General features: G+C 42.5%; 2 protein-coding genes across 2 annotated transcripts; one reads left to right on the top strand and one right to left on the bottom strand.

The window, feature by feature from the left end:
* The first annotated feature begins 19 nt into the window (after positions 1–19).
* LOC129099053 (probable ATP-dependent RNA helicase DDX17) lies at positions 20–8,089 on the top strand. The gene is made up of 13 exons (XM_054608220.1): positions 20–367; positions 983–1,142; positions 1,287–1,383; positions 1,515–1,648; positions 1,748–1,813; positions 1,970–2,111; positions 2,252–2,412; positions 2,515–2,687; positions 2,892–3,002; positions 3,235–3,296; positions 3,418–3,477; positions 6,228–6,455; positions 6,757–8,089. Exons 1-13 carry the CDS (start codon positions 318–320, stop codon positions 7,260–7,262), a joined length of 1,950 nt encoding a protein of 649 aa, XP_054464195.1. The 5' UTR covers positions 20–317; the 3' UTR covers positions 7,263–8,089.
* Positions 8,090–8,238: 149 nt separating this feature from the next.
* LOC129099052 (ADP-ribosylation factor-binding protein GGA1-like) lies at positions 8,239–17,136 on the bottom strand. The gene is made up of 17 exons (XM_054608219.1): positions 17,060–17,136; positions 15,918–16,002; positions 15,567–15,642; positions 15,016–15,114; positions 14,788–14,911; positions 14,503–14,603; positions 14,323–14,403; positions 13,734–13,871; positions 13,272–13,353; positions 12,186–12,299; positions 11,901–12,053; positions 11,712–11,785; positions 11,390–11,577; positions 10,727–10,956; positions 10,466–10,635; positions 10,227–10,337; positions 8,239–9,545 (listed from the first exon to the last, which is right to left on the bottom strand). Exons 1-17 carry the CDS (start codon positions 17,100–17,102, stop codon positions 9,435–9,437), a joined length of 1,980 nt encoding a protein of 659 aa, XP_054464194.1. The 5' UTR covers positions 17,103–17,136; the 3' UTR covers positions 8,239–9,434.
* Positions 17,137–17,686: the final 550 nt, after the last annotated feature.

Raw genomic sequence — 17,686 nt, 5'->3', positions numbered from 1 at the left:
GAGTAATGCTAACAACAACAACAACAACATAGCTGCACAGCTAGCTGCGCCTTGTTATTGTTTCTATTGAGCTGAAGCTGTAGCTCGTGATGCTTTGTGGTGATATTTGACTTGAGGAAGCGACGGTGTCTCCATCCACGTTAAACGTTACCGTTTGTCTGAAATAAAGGCCGTGTCGGTTAAAGGTGGTGTTCAAGGCCTGTGACAGGAACAGTTAAAGAAAACCAGGTAACTTCTTAGAGAGGAAAGGGTCACCTGACCTAAAGGGTCCATTAAACAACCGCTTCACCTTCCATACGAGAGAGTGTGTCCTTAGAATGAGAGGTTCGTACGGAGACAGAGACCGAGACCGAGGCCGTGACAGAGGGTAAGCAGCCAACCAGTCACAGCTAGCACAGACCGCTAGCTGCCATTATAAAAGGCTATTAACTGTGTGTGTGTGTGTGTGTGTGTGTGTGTGTGTGTGTGTGTGTGTGTGTGTGTGTGTGTGTGTGTGTGTGTGTGTGTGTGTGTGTGTGTGTGTGTGTGTGTGTGTCTCTGTCTCTGTGTGTGTGTGTGTCTGTGTGTGTGTGTGTGTGTGTGTGTGTGTGTGTGTGTGTGTGTGTGTGTCTGTGTGTCTGTGTGTGTGTGTCTCTGTGTCTCTGTGTCTGTGTGTCTGTGTGTGTGTGTGTTTGTCTGTGTCTCTGTGTCTGTGTGTGTGTGTGTGTGTCTGTGTGTGTGTGTGTGTCTCTGTGTGTCTGTGTGTGTGTGTGTGTGTCTGTGTGTGTGTGTGTGTGTGTGTGTGTGTGTGTGTGTGTGTGTGTGTGTGTGTGTCTCTGTGTCTCTGTGTGTGTGTGTGTGTGTGTGTGTGTGTGTGTGTGTGTGTGTGTGTGTGTGTGTCTGTGTGTCTCTGTGTGTCTGTGTGTGTCTGTGTCTGTGTGTGTGTGTGTGTGTGTGTGTGTGTGTGTGTGTGTGTGTGTGTGTGTGTGTCGTCATGTTGCAGCAGCCCTCGCTTCGGGTCCAGCAGAGGCGGCCCAACACCGGGTAAAAAGTTTGGGAACCCCGGGGACCGTTTACGGAAGAAGAGATGGGACCTGGACGAGCTTCCTAAATTTGAGAAGAACTTTTACAGTGAACATGCAGAAGTGCAGCGAATGAGCCAGGTATTGCTGAAACAGTCTGAACAGTCTGATCTTCTGATGCCGCTGTCTAATTTAGACTTTGGCAATGAAGAGTAACTTTATTAAAAATGACCTACACGTGTTTTTAGTCTTTTGGTTTTTTTTCTCTCACTCTTGTGCTTTCAGTATGATGTTGAGGAGTTTTGCAGGAAGAAAGAAATCACTGTTCGAGGTACAGGCTGCCCAAAGCCTGTCACCAACTTCCATCAGGCACAGTTTCCCCGTAAGCACATGCATACATGGATATCTGCAAATGTACAATTGTGGAAATACACAGCCAGTACAAAAAAAAGAATAAACTAAATCAGTTGTCACAGAAATAACCAGGATATTTGTTCTGCCTCTCAAAACTAGAATATGTATTGGATGTACTCATGCAGCAGAATTTCAAGGAGCCCACAGCCATTCAGGCACAAGGCTTCCCTCTGGCCCTCAGCGGGAGAGACATGGTGGGCATTGCTCAGACTGGCTCTGGGAAGACCTTATCGGTGAGACACATGTCTTCCTCTAACTGTACTTGCAAAGATGGATGCGTAATATGCAGAAGCACAGTCCACTGACCTTTCCCCCCTTTTTTTTCTCTTCAGTACCTCCTGCCTGCCATTGTGCACATCAATCATCAGCCCTACTTGGAGCGTGGAGATGGGCCCATTGTACGTGCAGAGAAAAGGAATACACTAATCACTTAGTAGTCCACTTTGAGATATCAAAGTTTACAAGAATGATATTAAATGCCCTCTTAGCAAAACATTAAAGTGTCAAATGCACTAAACGGTGTATTGTTATGGCATTATATGTTTGCTCTACAGTGCTTGGTCCTGGCCCCCACAAGAGAACTGGCGCAGCAGGTCCAGCAGGTGGCATTCGATTATGGAAAGTCCTCCCGCATCAAAAGCACTTGTGTGTATGGGGGTGCTCCCAAGGGACCTCAAATAAGAGACCTGGAGAGAGGTAGGGAGTATTAACTATTTGGTTTCAGACTAATTTGTATCACATTACTTACTTTTCTTTTTTTCTGAGTCAGCTGAAACTGTTTCCCATTGAAATCCACATTTTATTTGTCTGTAATGTACTAAATTTGTCTCCTGCAGGTGTTGAGATCTGCATTGCCACACCAGGTCGTCTGATTGACTTTCTTGAGGCTGGAAAGACAAACCTGCGACACTGCACTTTCTTGGTTCTGGATGAAGCTGACCGCATGCTGGATATGGGTTTTGAACCACAGATTCGCAAGATTGTGGACCAGATCAGGGTAAATTAACAGCAGAGAAATGCTACGTTTTTTAAAGATGAAGCAGTCATTTTAGTTTCTGTCCTTACTTGTTTCTGTTTGTCTGGTTTGCTCTTTGCCCAGCCCGACAGACAGACCCTGATGTGGAGCGCTACGTGGCCTAAAGATGTCCGCCAGCTGGCAGAGGACTTCCTGAAAGACTATGTCCAAATCAATGTCGGAGCACTGGAGCTCAGCGCCAACCACAACATCCTTCAGATAGTTGATGTCTGTATCGAGAGTGAGAAGGACAACAAGTAAGAGGCCGGCCACATTTCAGATCTGTCTTTTCCTGCTTTGGTTTATAACATTTGTTTGGTTTGTATTTCCTTAGGGCCCTTTTCCTTTGTAATATTGCTTGCTTTAATCGACTTTTTTTGAAGGGATGATTATGATATATACATGTATAACTTGTGAATATTATAAATGTTTTTTTTTTTTCTTTCGCTTTCTTTCCTCAGGTTGATCCAGCTGATGGAGGAGATCATGGCTGAGAAAGAGAACAAGACCATCATCTTCGTGGAGACCAAGAAACGATGTGACGATCTCACACGCAGGATGAGACGTGATGGGTGAATAATAATGATGTATAATAGGAATAGAAAAGCTTTTATATACAGTTTGGTCTTTCCAATTTTTTTATGGTGCGTGATCTCATGTATTCCCATGCTAATCACATCCTGTATCTGACCCCAAAGTTTGCAGGAACAGGTGGGCATGCATTTCCCTCTGGGGATTAAGAAATGTGAAATCATTGCGATATTAACTTTCATTTACGTTACAGCTTGCTTATGTCTCTTCCAGGTGGCCAGCGATGTGTATTCATGGCGACAAGAGCCAGCCAGAGAGAGACTGGGTGTTATCTGGTAAAACAAACAATCTGACATTTGAATAACAGGGACTTTATTTAGGCATTGTTACCTTTTTCTTATCTGTTTTTTCTTTCATGAAGACATTATTTTTCTGATCATATATTCTGTTTTGCAGAGTTCCGTAGCGGCAAAGCTCCTATCCTCATTGCTACTGACGTGGCCTCGCGTGGTTTGGGTACGTCCTGTGTGCTCAAGTGCAAACACACTGATACACTACACATGCAATATATTATACCATTCAATTAGTAATAAAATAATAACAATGGTCAAATATGTAATAACTCTTCACTGCATGTTTATTCATGGTATCATTTATGATCAAAAGTCAATTACAAACACATACAGATTTGCTTTTCTTCAAAAGAAAATATGCTTCTCAGATAAAATGTGTCTCTAAGAAGTGGATCATAGGTTTAAGCCACTTTGCTCTATCGAATAACAGAAAGAAATGAACATGGGAAGGATGTAGAACAGTGATAAGATGTAAAGGGTGCGTGCTAGTGAAGCAGCCCTTTACAGGATGGCTATCAACCTTTAACCTAATTCTATGTTCATTTGTTTTCTTTTCATTTTTTTTCTTTGTTTTTTTTTTGTTTCCAAGTCTCTCCTCCGGCAACTAGAAGCACACAGGCCCTCGGGAGCCTGCAGCCGGACCTAGGCATGACAAATCGAAAGCTGACTTGGGGGAGAGAGACGGCCTGATTAATCAGTCCCAGTCACAGCCATCTCCGCTGAAAACCTAGAACAGAGCCCACAAACAAAACTCTCCCCCCTTCCAGGACACTGGTCACCTGGGCGACGGGGGGGTGCGAGCGTGGGGTGCTGCTGGGCTTCCAAATTTGATCCGAAGGGTCGGGGGCGGCTGTCAGGTGAGAGAGGGCGAAGAGGGGGGTTTGGAGGAGGGTGGGCTCCCCTCAGCCATGCCATCATCACAGTGACGCACCACTATTTGCTGATTGAATTAACACAAAGACTCGGACTTGGAGACTTTTTTACAAAGTTTTCAATATTCATGTATTTATTATTCTGATGGGATATGGATTAAGAAGACTTTTTTTTGACAGTCCTGGAGATACATTTCCATTCCCAATAACAAACTTTGGAGAGCAAAGTTTTTACCCTCAATTGGTCCTGCATATAATCCAGTTTGATAGGTCATACTTAAGTTTTGTGAAGCCGAGATACAGTGGTGCGTTACGAGAAGACAGAAAGAGACAACTGCCAGGAAGTGAGGGTGGAAAGCCGCCAAAGCCGGGCATGGACGGCTATGCTGGAGGCTCCCCTCTGAACTGCCCCCTGATGCCAGCCCCTGACACCCCTCACACCACTGGCTGTGCCGTCCGGCCTCTCCCTCTGCGGACGTCATGTCTGGTCCTGGCTGGCAGGAGTCCTGGCCTGGAGGAGCCACCTCTCTATAATCCAGTTCCCTTCCCTTTCACTCCTCGGCCTCTCTGTCCTTTCTTTCTTTCACTCGCATTCTCTGCCTCTCTCACACATCATCTCTCTTTCTCCTGCTGTCGTTTTTTCTCGCTTGGTTATCACTTCCCTCCCTCCTTTGCTCTTTTCTCTCATTCGTCTCTTTACTGGACCTCTTTTTATCACCCAACTTCCTGTCCTGGTCTTGTATTATCTTCCTGTTGTTTCCTTTAAAACCATTACTGACCCCTGTCCCTTTTTGTCCCTTTTTCTTCCCATTCCCAAATCGACTTTGTCCTGCTTTCAATCCCTTTTGTCTTTTAAGACTTCGACATTTATCTTTCTAAGCATCATAGCAGACCAACAGTCACGTCTGGTAAAAACTCACCAGCTCTTGATCACTTGCTAAAACCCTCCATAAGGACTAGAAAAAGCTGTCAGCTTTCAAATTCCCTGGCAGACCCCTCTCTCAGAAAACACCCACACGCCTCCTCCTTAATGTCTGTTTCTTGTTACCAAACTTAAAAAGCTGGGCTCTTTGATATCACTGCCATTGGTGGCTTGCTCATTCTTACAAGGACTTTAATGCTTAGATAGGATAAGATAAAAAAGGCTGGGTGACATGAGGGAGGCACAGATGAGAATAGAGTAGTCCTGCATCCCTGCACAGTCCAGCTGGAGCTCTGGGTCACACAGTTTCCAGCTTTGGGAGTGTTGTGGAGGAGTGGCGAGGTGGGAGAGAAGGGACCGCTTTAGTCCTGTGCGCTCTCCTCCTACCCCTGCAGACCTCCCAGGACTGGTGATGGGTAGGGGGACAGAGGGCTCACTTTATGAGCCATCACTAAATCTCTGATACGGGGTAAGTACTCTACTTCAACCCCCTCCTCCCCCATTTTGTCTTCCACCAGCCTTCGTCTTTATGTTACCAAATCCAGACTTGTTTTTGCTTTTAATAACAGCAGTGCTTTCAGAGCCCTTGTCAACTGTAATGAGAAACAGACCTCTAAAATACATTTCTTATTTGGTTCTGATCAGAAATCCTTTTAGACTACTGAATCTGTCTTTTACACAAGGATCCTGTGAGGTCACTTGCCTCTTTTTACAATTTCACTTTATATTGTCCAAATTCTTCAGCAAACCAAAAACTTTTTCATCCGTAGATTAAGCTGATTATGTACCTTTTGGCTACACATAGTTTATTGCTATGCTGGATAGGTGAGCCCTGTTTGTGTAGTTGTCATGGTAAGTAAATACATTTTCTAATTGTGTATTGTAAAAGTAGTTGACGATTTAAGAGGTAAGTGGGTTTACGCTTTCAGAGGATGATGGGTATTGCTGGGTCTTGCAGGTATTGTCTGTCTGAATGTTCTAAAAGCAACAAACTGAAATTTGGAGTAAATTTCTCAACCAGTTTTAGGTTTTCCTGACTTTGTCTTCTTGTCTTTTCCATCCCCGTAACTGATCCCATCCCACCACCTCTTCCCAACTACTACTGACTCAAATGTTAAGATGTGGAGGATGTCAAGTTTGTCATCAACTATGACTATCCCAACTCATCGGAGGATTACATCCATCGCATTGGCCGCACAGCCCGCAGCACCAACAAAGGCACCGCCTACACCTTCTTCACCCCGGGGAACCTCCGCCAGGCCCGCGAGCTGATCCGGGTGCTGGAAGAGGCCCGACAGGCCATCAATCCCAAACTGCTGCAGCTGGTCGATACTGGACGTGGAGGAGGTGAGGGACACTGCCTGCTGGATTAGATTACTATATGCTTTGTTTGGTGGCTAATTCATTAAGCTCATGAGATCTCAACACCCAAAGAGGAACAGTTTTCAGATTATGGGGAGTTGTAGTATTTCGCTGTCCTAATGTCTTAAGTATGAGGGTATTGTTAAAGATGGGATAAAACAGCTTCAACCTAACATGAATTGAATGTTTGAGAGGTAGTTCCTCATGTGACGGGCCAACATAGCAGTGTGATGCGTTTGTCCTTCCTCTCTCTTCCTTCATCCTTTTTTTTTTTAATTATCTCCAGGTGGCCGTCCTCGTTTTCGCGGTGGCTCCAATTCAAACAATCCCAACCTGATGTACCAGGACGAGTGTGACAGGCGAATGCGTTCTGTGGGTGGGAGCGGCAGCGCCAAGGAGAGCCGCGGCAGCAACAACAGCAGCAGCAGCAGCAGCAGCAGCAGCTATGGCCGTGACAGTCGAGATGGCCACAGAGGAAGCAGCCGTGACGGGGAACGCTCCTCCTCCTCATCTTCCTCCTCCTACAGAGATCGCAGCAGCAGGGACGGAGGGCGCAGCTATAGCTCCAGCACCAACTCATACCAGAACAACAACAACGGCAGCAGCAGCAGCTCCAGGAGCAGCTCTGGGTCGGGGAGTGTTGGAGTGGGGCAGGCCCCGCCCTCTTCATCGGGCCCCCAGCCTCTAATGGCCAAGCAGTTCAACCCTCCCCAGCCCATGCTTGGGCTGATGGGGCACTCCCCATTCCAGTTTGCTCCTCCACTGCCACCCCCTCCGTCAGGCAGAAAGTAAAGTAATCCGTGAGTCAGTCACACATACTACACCCAGTCCCAATCTGTGACCAAAACATTTGGTTTTGCAGGGGTTTAACCCTCAGCAGTTGACCACTGCAACATCAACATTACAATTATGAGCTTGTTTGGGTTGCAACACGAGTGCACTGTGCTTTTGAAATTCTTTAACATCAAGACATAAATTATTTAGACTAGTTTCCAGTTTGTTTAAGTGGTCAACAAGTTTTTGTTTTAAACTTTTGCTTTTGTGTGAAATTAATCAAAATTCATTATTTAGTTTGACAGAAGCTTGTCTGTGTCAAATAACTAAGTTTGTGTTGTGAACTGATACATAGGATTTGTGGAGTAATCAGATTTTCCCCTTTAGGCGTATGAGGTAGGTACATTTTTTTGTATAAAGGCTAGTTTCTGTTTTAGGCTAAATATCTTTATTTTTGTGTTTTGAAAGTTTGTAAGCCGCAAGATCAGTTTGAATAGATTTAACGATAACCATGGAGATCCTCATTTTGCTTGAGCACCATTATGGTTAAAAACAGAATCCATGAAGGGATTTCTCTCTCCTTTTGATTTTGATATTTTCATAGTATAAATATTAATTTTGACCCGATTGAGGGAACTATGCAGGGACTTTGTGCAGCCATGGCAGCAGTGAAAGTCACATGCATATAAATTAGCTTTTCTTTCACATGTCAAGGTTTGTGTTTACTGGCAATCCACCATAGATGACCGTATTCAGTTAATAACCAATGTGGGAAACTCTTTGCAGCAGTGATGATTGAAGTTTTCTTAGCAAATACCAAGTTCATTTAACAGTTTAATAAAGCTTGTCAATGTATTAAGGTGTGGTCTTTAATCCTTGACACTAAAATCATGCATGATGAGTTATGGCTACTGTATTGTGGAGTTTCCATGAAGAGAGAGGAAAAACTCAAGTCACCTACAACACAAATGAACAGGCCTTCAGCTCACCAAGAAAAAAAAAACCTTTATTACCCATTTGGAATATTTTACCAGTGTTATGCTCTTTCACAATTCAAATGTACATAACAGGACTGCCGTCATTGGTATTTACAAAGCAGTCGTATTGGGAGTTTAGTGCAGCGGAATGTGATTGAGAGCCTGTGGCGAGGAGAGAATGTTGAGCGTGGCTGACATGCATCGCACACCGTAGAAACTATCTGAACCTGTCTGAGACAAACACTGTGCTCAGAGCAGCTGGCTTCATCTCAATTTGCATGATATTTCAGTTTTACCCAATAAATGCTGAATTAAACTTAAAAATCACAAGCTAAATAAAGAAATGTGAAAATGTAATTCATACCCTACTGAAAATGCTCTGAATATATTAAGAATTAAAAGGATATCATGTAGTTGAACTGCATGTCAGACAGACCTAATATGACTGATGTGTAACAAAAAAAACAAATCCATCCAAACAGACGAAAAGTTAAATAATGTTAGAACTGCAAAATAGGCACATATGGCAGATGATACACATGATCTGTTGTTACAGTAGATGTTGTTCTTTACACAAGATGAGGAACAGACATGAAAACAGTACAATCAAAAAAATCATTCTCTGTGCAAATCAAAAAGTGGACTCAGTTGTTGTGAAATTATTTTTTACAAAATACACAGCATGAAACGTTGATTAGGTACAGCTTTGTTTCGGAAACTAAGATGAGCTGCACCTATGTAATGCGCTAACGTCCTTTCTCTCTCGGTGTGCTGGATTTTGCAGGCATCGTATCCCATGTTGGAAAAGCATGCAGAGGTGAAGGTAAACGCAACTGATAAGTGATACAGACGGACTTTGTAAAGTGAAAAACATGAAACACACCAAAAAATATGCACACATTTGATGTAGTTTGTTAAAAAAATATTGATTGACTGCAACAGCTCTGTGGGAAGCATGTTGCAGGACTGTTTTTAAAGCGGCAACATACGGCAGACTAGATGTTGACACACACACACACACACACACACGACAGCAAAGCATTCACACACACTGACAGAGCATGAGCGTAATCCAAGAAAATTTATTAATACCGACCAAAGAAAGTACAATGTGTTTACAAAGGAAAATGGGCGCAGTGTTGGAGAAGTTTGTTTAGGAAGGAAGCGGAGTCTGAAAGCAGAGAGTCTGTCAGGTTGTGGTTGTGTTTCAGTGCTATAGGTTCCCCCACGTCTCTGGAGGAGGAAACTGTTCTAGACTGCCGCTCTCGCTGTGCTCCTGCTCTCCCATGGTGAAGGTTAAACTGTACTGCAGCTGCACTTTCTCCTGAAGCACACACAGAGGATGAGAGAGGTGGATGAATCAGTGTTGACAGCCAGAGATCCAACAGGCTCTGTACTTATCTTATGGTTGTGAGTCAAAAGAACTACTCAGAGATAGAACAGGGATAACTAGACTCATCACAGCTATGACAGTCTATGTGACTTCCACAGGTCACTTGACCAGTGGCGGTATAACAAGTTAAGTGGCATTTTTTTGCCTTCACCCATTTGTTTTGTAAAGAAATCTTAGTCGACTACGACCAAAATGACCAATTTATTAATCGACTAAGAAGGGATATCCCTATTTAAGTTGTACGCAATTTAATTTCTTCTACTTAATGTCACTTTTATAGAATGCATATAGTGTCAAATGTAGCTGTAGCTTGAAATACTGTCACAGCCTGAGTATGAGAAAGTTAAGTAACAAGGTTTGCAAGGTAGTATGTTTTTCAAGGAATTGTTTTCTTTCAGTGTTTCTGTTAATGGCTGTGGATGTCAGCAGAGTTTCTGCTATTAACCTGAAACAGAAATTTAAACAGATACTTGACAAAACCAAAGTAAGACTTTGAGGTTACTGTTGGTGGATGGGGAGTATCATATGTTTTTTTAGATACTAAAGGTAGCTTAATGGTTTCTTTTAAATTGGGACCCCCAATGTGTAGACCGGTAAAGCATCTCGGCTTACCTTGTTTGGGTTTGCCAGCAGCAGGATCTGTGTGACAGCAGCAGGAGGAAGGATGGGGTTGAACGCTGGGAGCTCTGTTCCTGATGGGGGCTGAAGCTTCACTGCCATAGGCTACAGTTGATAAAAGAAAACAAACAACATTCTTACTCGGACGGTAAATCGGTTGCAGGGGTCCATGTATGTAAAAGGTCGACTGTGTTTGATGAGAGGCCAAGGCCTTGAACTTTGTCACTGCTGACCTTTGGAGCCGTGGTCTGGAAATTGATGTTACTGACGGGGACGGGAGCGGATGACAACATGGAGATGATCACCACCAGCACATCGGGACGAGAGGGAGGCGAGTCCCGAGCGAAGTGAAAGAGAACCCGCAGACTGTGTCCGTCAAACACAGTCACAGGTAACAGACTACCTGGAGAGAGTAAGAGAGAGAGAGAGAGGAGGTGAGTATATAATCTGTTCTTCCAGGTAGGCAGAAGCATAAAGCCATTAGGTTCACTCACTGGGCTTAATGGATTCTAGCGGTACAAAAACATCAGTCAGGGTGAAGTCTGCAGACGGTGTCTCGGTGTGAGTCGGGGACATATCCAGCAACGTCGCTGCAGGGCCGGGCTGAGAGTTGAGGAGAGGTGCGGGATGTTCGACGGCGAAGGTTGGTATGGGGTTTGGGGTGACGTTGCACACAGACTTGCTCTGCAGATCCCTCAGAGTTGGTTTACACTGCTGCTTGTCCCTGAAAGCAGATAAATGAACAATTCATTTTAGTTTGCTTTGGTGGTTAAATGTATTAGTTCATACAATTTACATTTTTTTACATTTTTTTTAAAAAAATCCCTTTTACTAGCTCCTTGCTAACCTTCTGAGGAGCATTATGAGCCAGGACGGCAACTGAGTAAACAAAAACAACAGCAAGGAAAAATGTAAGGAGTGAAAGGTCAAAGCATATAGCTGTTGTTTCTCTGACCAGTATGGAGAGCAGTGGCTGTGTTCTGGGAGTGTCTAATGTTCGGAAACTAGATGGAAATCCATCAACGACTGCTACGGCACTGATCTACTTTTACTACATACGTATGTAAGTGCACCAGGCAGACAATCGTATCAAACCAAAACTTACAGACCATTTCCCACGGTAATGTGACAGAGTTAAGGTGGTGTTAGTTAAATACCATTTGACCTGCAGGCCCTCTGGAGGCAGGGACTGCTGCATCAGCGTCTTTCCCAGCAGGTCCAGCTCGTCCAGGGCCGAGTTCCCGGGGGTGGAGCCAGACGAAAGTGGCTGAGAGTAGGAGGGGGGGTCTGGACTCAGGAGGAGACTGGGTGCTGCTGGGATGTCTGTGTCTATGCTGTCAGAGGACTGGAAGTAGAGAGTATGAGAAAAATGGTGATATAGATGTGGATTATACCGGAGTTGTTTTGAAAGCAATGATGCCCGTTAACATTCATTTTAAAAAGAAGTTGTGCGTGTTTGAGAGATGAATAATTATAAACCTGGAAGGAGTCCCATGCGGTGGAGTCCTCAGGCTGTGAGTGAGGGTTGGAGGTGTGTGTTCCTTCACTTAGACCTGTGGGACGCACAAAGAGTGGCACTACTATTTAGGACTATGTTTCAACTCCAAACACTCAAAATCAACTTCCTGCATAAAACAGATAGGTGTGTGGTGTCTGACGTGCTGTTACCGAGTGACATGAGCTCGTCGTCCAGGAGACTGATCCCCATCTCTTGCGAAGGGGCGTTGAGGCTGTCTGTTGGGGTGGGGAACTCTGGGAAGGACGGAGGCGACTGTGGTGATGTGTCCAATCCTGACAGATCTAGCAGTGCCGTCCCTCCTCCTGTGAGAAATGGAGTCAATCCAGTTTAAATCGAAAAAAAAGTTTCTACATTTATCATTTTTGTAACTGATAATTCTATAACCAATCAATGAATTACTCTTCATGTATTTCTGTGCTCAATGCTTCACCCACCTGTTGTCCTCTGTGTGTTTAATGTGTTGTTGGCGTTCACTATCTCCCCCTTCACCTGCTGTTTGTACTGGTTGATGACCTGAGTCAGGCTGTCGTTTGCCTGCAGGATCTCAGCTGTGGAAAGACAAGAGAAAATGCTCTGCATTGATTTCACACTATTACAATAATAGTCAAAAGTAATACGTCTCCTGCTGGGGTGGACTAGAGCTCAGGAAGTGGACTAGACAAAAGATACGCGTTTTATAATTGCCTTAATATAAATAGTATAGCAGCACACAATGGTCGTTTTGGTGCTAAACTAGTGCTCATTATCACCTGCCCTCACATCTCTGGAAGCTATTATTGAAGGCAGGTGTGCTGAAAATTAGGTGAACCTTGGAAGACGGCACATCTTCAACCGCTGTTAAAGACGTGCCTGCTGCTCTTACTTTGATGAATTTGGTTATTTTGCCACCGATTTCAACATTTTGTAAAGGCCTGTTTATGGGTGTTTGTTTTGAGGCTTTTTACTTAATTTATGACGCTGCAGTCAGCGAAACCAGTTAAGCTCAACCCATCAACTCAAGTGTACCATTCAAACAACCTTGGGACCACCCGAACCCTCACGGATCATCAAGCAGTGAGTTACTTTAACAAACTAAGTAGCCGGATAGGGTGTCTACCAATTTAGCTTAGAAGCTGCAATACATACCTCCAGCTGAAGTTAAAGGACAATGCTCAAAAGTATTAAAAACGCAAACTTTTTCCAATCAGCCAAATGTAATTATCATGGATAATTTATAATCTGTATTTTATCCATGTATGGTATTTTTTAATATTTTACAATGATTGCAAATGTCTCCAGAAAAGAAAATGACTGTCCTGGATACCAAAGATTTCTGCAGGACAAAGACAGTAAAAAAGCAGTGAGGTGACTTCAATGATTAGCCCAAATGTTTATATTGTGGGTGGGTTTCTGGTGCTCCTATAATGAACAACTTTAAAAGAGTATGAAAGGCTGGGCTTGGTTGAACAAAAAAAAAAGGGGGAGTAATCATTCCTTTTTTTCTTGATGTTTAATAACAGATTAATGAAAATGATGCTCACCCAGAGCCTCGTCGTTGTCCTCCGTATCACTTGCCAGTCTGAACAGTGTCGGTCTCATTTTCTCACAGCGCTGGTACAGATCCTGATACCACAAAACACAATATATTAAACCCTTTTCCCACCAAAATTAACAATTAAATGTTACAGTGGTTACTTCTTTCTATTTTTTCTTTCAAACTATCAAAACCAGAGTTAGTAATTGTTGTAACAGTGGAAAGGCTGTCAAAGACCGTTTTGACGTCTGAATGAAGTGTTTTTTACGACGCCCAACGAGGTAAAATAACAAATAGTTTTCTGAATGAGGTCTGGTGGCTTTGAGAAGAGCACAATAATAGCTTTGTACGTTAATAAATTAAATATTTAAAAGGGGCTTTAAATACTTGAAATTAAGTTTCTTGTCTGGTTCACCACAACGTTAGACAGTTTAAATCTCCTTTGGATTAAAAGCATATTTCAGATCACCTGTAATAGTTCAGCGTTTTGCTGATTGTCGGCGGTGCCGTCATAGTCCTGCAGAAGCTGAGTCAGCAGACTGACGCTCTCATTCACCTCCTGAATAGCGTTCACTCGCTTTGAAACCTTCTCTGCTCGCTTCTGATCCTGCAAGAGAAAAAGAGACAATTTCACAAACGGCACACATAGCATGGTGTTACAACAAACAAGTGCCCATGTTTGAAAATGATCATACATGACGCAAGCTGCAGAAACATAAAATAGGAAAAAACAAAAAAGGAAGTACAGCAAGGTCAGGGAGAGGTACAAGAAGTCTCGGGAGAACAAAGAGCAGTTCCCATTACCCTGAAATCAGGACGCATTCCCTCTGAACTCCTGCTGAGTCATTCTGCCAGTGACACACAAAACCCTCCAAAAGCAACCAACCCTTTTTCCTCATTCTGTTAATGTTCCTGCCCTGAGTGCAGCACTCTGATATTTTACTCCTTTTCTTAGAAAAAAACATGGCAGTCTTTCTCTGCCATGCTGAAAGGTAGATGTGCAGCTAATGTAGAACAGAAAAATTTGATTTATAAAAAGGAGTAGGAGACAGGTTTACCTCTTGGACCATTTCCTTGATGAGTTTGTTGGCAGCTTTTAGGTCCTCAGGGTGCGAGCTATTCAACAGGCGGGACAACATCTGACAAAGCAGAAAGCCAGAGTTCCCATGGTGAAACATTTTCTCATGTTGGAAAGCATCTTTTCAAATAACTGTGATAATTAACAGACAAGTCCTCACCTTTGACTTCTCCTCATCCTCAAAAATGGCATTCTTGGGTCTGGGTGGGGGAAGGTTCAGCAGTTTGTCAGGTGGCAGCTCTGGGTCTTGTTTAATAATACCTGATTTACAAACACAGAATATCAAAACGAAAGAAGTTAAATTCTTCCAATTATTATTATCACTGTAATTAGTAATTGCTTTAGCCATTATTACCATATCAAGAATTTGTTCAAAAAACCTTTTGCTGTAACCGTTATTGCCTCCTAATGACTTTAAAGTTTGCATTATCTGATGACATCTTACCTTGTTTTTTCAGCATCTGATAGGCATCTGAGATCTTGGCCTCATCAGGTAACCCCAAAGTCCAGCTAAAGATCAACTCCAAAACCTTCTTTTTCACTGGCTCTGGTGACCGTGAGCCCAGGTACTGAGTGAGGTAACGAGGACAACAATGAGGGAATAATATACAACAGTCAAAAAAGAAAAAAAAACAACTTTGATGCACTCGGAGAAACACTCAGAGAAACTTACCTTTGGAGAAACTACTTTGATGAGTTCATTAAGAAAACGGAACTTGCCAACTTCACTGTGAAACCTTTTCCCACAGTTTTTCATACACGTCTCCAGAACCTAGACAAGAATTACAATGCAAAAAAATTAAACAAAATCTGAAAATAGATACACCATGCTCTAAAAAGATCACTCGTCAAACTATTTAATATATATTTAAACAAACACTCCAGGTGAATTTAGATTTGCGAACAATTTCTGTTACATTACTGTAGATTCCTGGGATACATTCAGGAACACAGACTCATTTTAAAAACCTAACATGCTTGTGGTTTTTGGGAGCCCATGGACAATTTGCAATTATAGCAGTTAAACATCATAAAATTTGAAATTGTACACACCAACATGTAAACAAATAAAATCATCTATAATCAGCGGGGTAGAAAATTTGTAGAGTCTTAGCGGATTAGGAAAAACTGACTCGACACAAAACATTTGTACTGAAAACGCTTATCATCAGTACTTAGGCAGCTGATTCTGACTAACAGATCCTGGTTCAGTTTTGAACTCACCAGCAGTGCCTGCATGGCCTCCCACTCCTGTGGAGATTGGATCTTGTGGGCCAGGAGCCTGGTGGCAAGCTGAGGACTGTAACACAAGTTGCAAAGATAACTGAATGTGCAGGGTAACGTGGTAAAGTTTGTATGCAGGTAGTGGATTGAATATGTGTCAATTTGCATTGACAGTTCAATTTTGTAAAAATAAAATGAAGGAATATATTGATTTTAAATTCAACAGGGAAACCTTTGGTAGAAAACTTGTCCACTACCACAGCTAGGGTCTCCAGGATTTATAAACTTGAATCAGCATCAACCAGACAAATTAAGACATGAAGCACAAACGATGTCATGGCCTCCTCTTACCCCTCCAAGTCATTGTTGAGCTGGTCACAGAAAGCATTGATGCTGCTCCAGTCTGTGTCTCTGTTGAGTGGGTTTGTGGCTCTGTCTGAAATGTGAGCAAATGTGATATAAGACAACAGAGGTGATACAAGTTACTTCAGCTTTACTGTGTTATATGAACAGTGTCATTCAAGTTACCTAGCGTTAAAGGTTGCATTAACTAAAATGATTTATTTCTGCATTGACATAACATCAAGTTAATGATAAAGTGTTAAAGTGAAAAGTCAAAGTGTAAAATGAACAATTAACATCCTACCTGTACAGTTATAGTTTCTACAGTCAGCTGCCACTTTAGTAGGTGCACCGTCTGAATTTTTTTTTTTTGTATTAATAAGTTATTATAGATTTGTAATCCAATGTTATGTATATTTGAAACACCTCTGAATGCAATGCAATACCACAACACAAACAGTATAGCCTGCATGGAGGGTTTACTGCACAGCTTATTACTTTTTAATATTTCTATAATTTAACTAGCAGTGGCTAAACTGTAAACTAATTGCTTGTTGTTAATTTTTTCTTTCATAATAAAAAAAATTGAATGAGAGCTTCAGTACTCATACCCAACATATATATTTTACCTTATAGATACAGATAAAGAGTCAAAATGCTTAAGCTTTACACTTAAGAGGGTCCAAGGAGGCCTAGGCTTCCCTAGTGACACAATGATCTGAAATGAACTAAGTCTCTGCCACACAACACTCAGAGAGACTCAGCACAGGTGCTAGCAGAGCATCGCGTTAGCTAGCTTGCAGTCTGTAGTCGCACTGTGTCATCGTCTAGAACTTTCTCACGACGCCAAAGCTTTAATCATCATCTAACAATAATCATCTGTGTCTAAAGAAGCGGCCCCTCTGACCTCGTCGCCTCCTAACTAGTGGAGCTGTGGAGCCGCGGAGCTGCAGCTACGCCTGTCTGTCTGCACCGTGTGTTGACAGCTAGCAGGCTAGGCTAGGTTAGCATCCTGGACGTGGCGACAGCGTCCGAGTCCTCTCTGCAGGGACACGCGTCATAACTATAATATATAATATAATATGTATAACTGGCCAGTGTCCATGTCTCCATACTCAACCTGCTACGTCAAATAAGTTTGAAACACTCACTGATACGAGACTCCAAACTCTCCGCGTCGGGCGGCGCAGCCATCACTGCGAGATTTATGTGACGCGGCGATCTCGCGAGAGCTGCAAAGGCACGTAGAGGAAGAAGAGACACAGATCCAGAGCGCATAGAAGAAACGTGAAGGTTAGAAGCACTAGTGCGGTGACTATTGGAAACATGGTGTTTAGTGCTCCAGTTTTCTGGAATACCGCTCATACAAAACTGAAACAGATTATTTTTTAAAAAAATAATATTATAGAACTATCTTTAAAAAAAATAATCTACTAATGTTTACTACTAAAAAAAAGAACTGAAGAACACTAAAATGTGGAAATATAACAAGTGAAATGGGACACTTGATCTTTTTTTTCTACTAATTTTTTTTTTTGCACAGTTCTGAAAACATTAAATGTTTAATATAGGCATGTAAAGTCAAAATTTATTTATTATTTTTTTTTTTATTTTTTTTATTTATATATATTTTATATTATAGAACTATCTTTTAAAAAATAATCTGTTTCTGCATGTAAAGTCAAAAAGGCTACAAAACTGGGACACTTTTCTTTACACAGTTACACAGTTCAGTGACATGTCTTGTTTATTTTGGCTACAAAGATGATGTGATGTCT

The sequence above is a fragment of the Anoplopoma fimbria genome, chromosome 11 (assembly GCF_027596085.1).
Source record: "Anoplopoma fimbria isolate UVic2021 breed Golden Eagle Sablefish chromosome 11, Afim_UVic_2022, whole genome shotgun sequence".
In the NCBI taxonomy this organism is placed as follows: domain Eukaryota; kingdom Metazoa; phylum Chordata; class Actinopteri; order Perciformes; family Anoplopomatidae; genus Anoplopoma; species Anoplopoma fimbria.
This window is presented reverse-complemented; position numbering and strand designations above follow the sequence as displayed.

Coding starts and splice junctions, on each gene's coding strand:
- LOC129099053 (XM_054608220.1), top strand. CDS start 318: ATGAGAGGTTCGTACGGAGACAGAGACCGAGACCGAGGCCGTGACAGA. Junction 1,384..1,514: donor CCATCAGGCACAGTTTCCCC/GTAAGCACATGC, acceptor TCTCAAAACTAG/AATATGTATTGGATGTACTC. Junction 2,413..2,514: donor AGATTGTGGACCAGATCAGG/GTAAATTAACAG, acceptor CTCTTTGCCCAG/CCCGACAGACAGACCCTGAT.
- LOC129099052 (XM_054608219.1), bottom strand. CDS start 17,102: ATGGCTGCGCCGCCCGACGCGGAGAGTTTGGAGTCTCGTATCA. Junction 12,300..13,271: donor GGACAACGACGAGGCTCTGG/GTGAGCATCATT, acceptor GTCTTTCCACAG/CTGAGATCCTGCAGGCAAAC. Junction 10,957..11,389: donor GAGGGCCTGCAGGTCAAATG/GTATTTAACTAA, acceptor ATCTGCTTTCAG/GGACAAGCAGCAGTGTAAAC.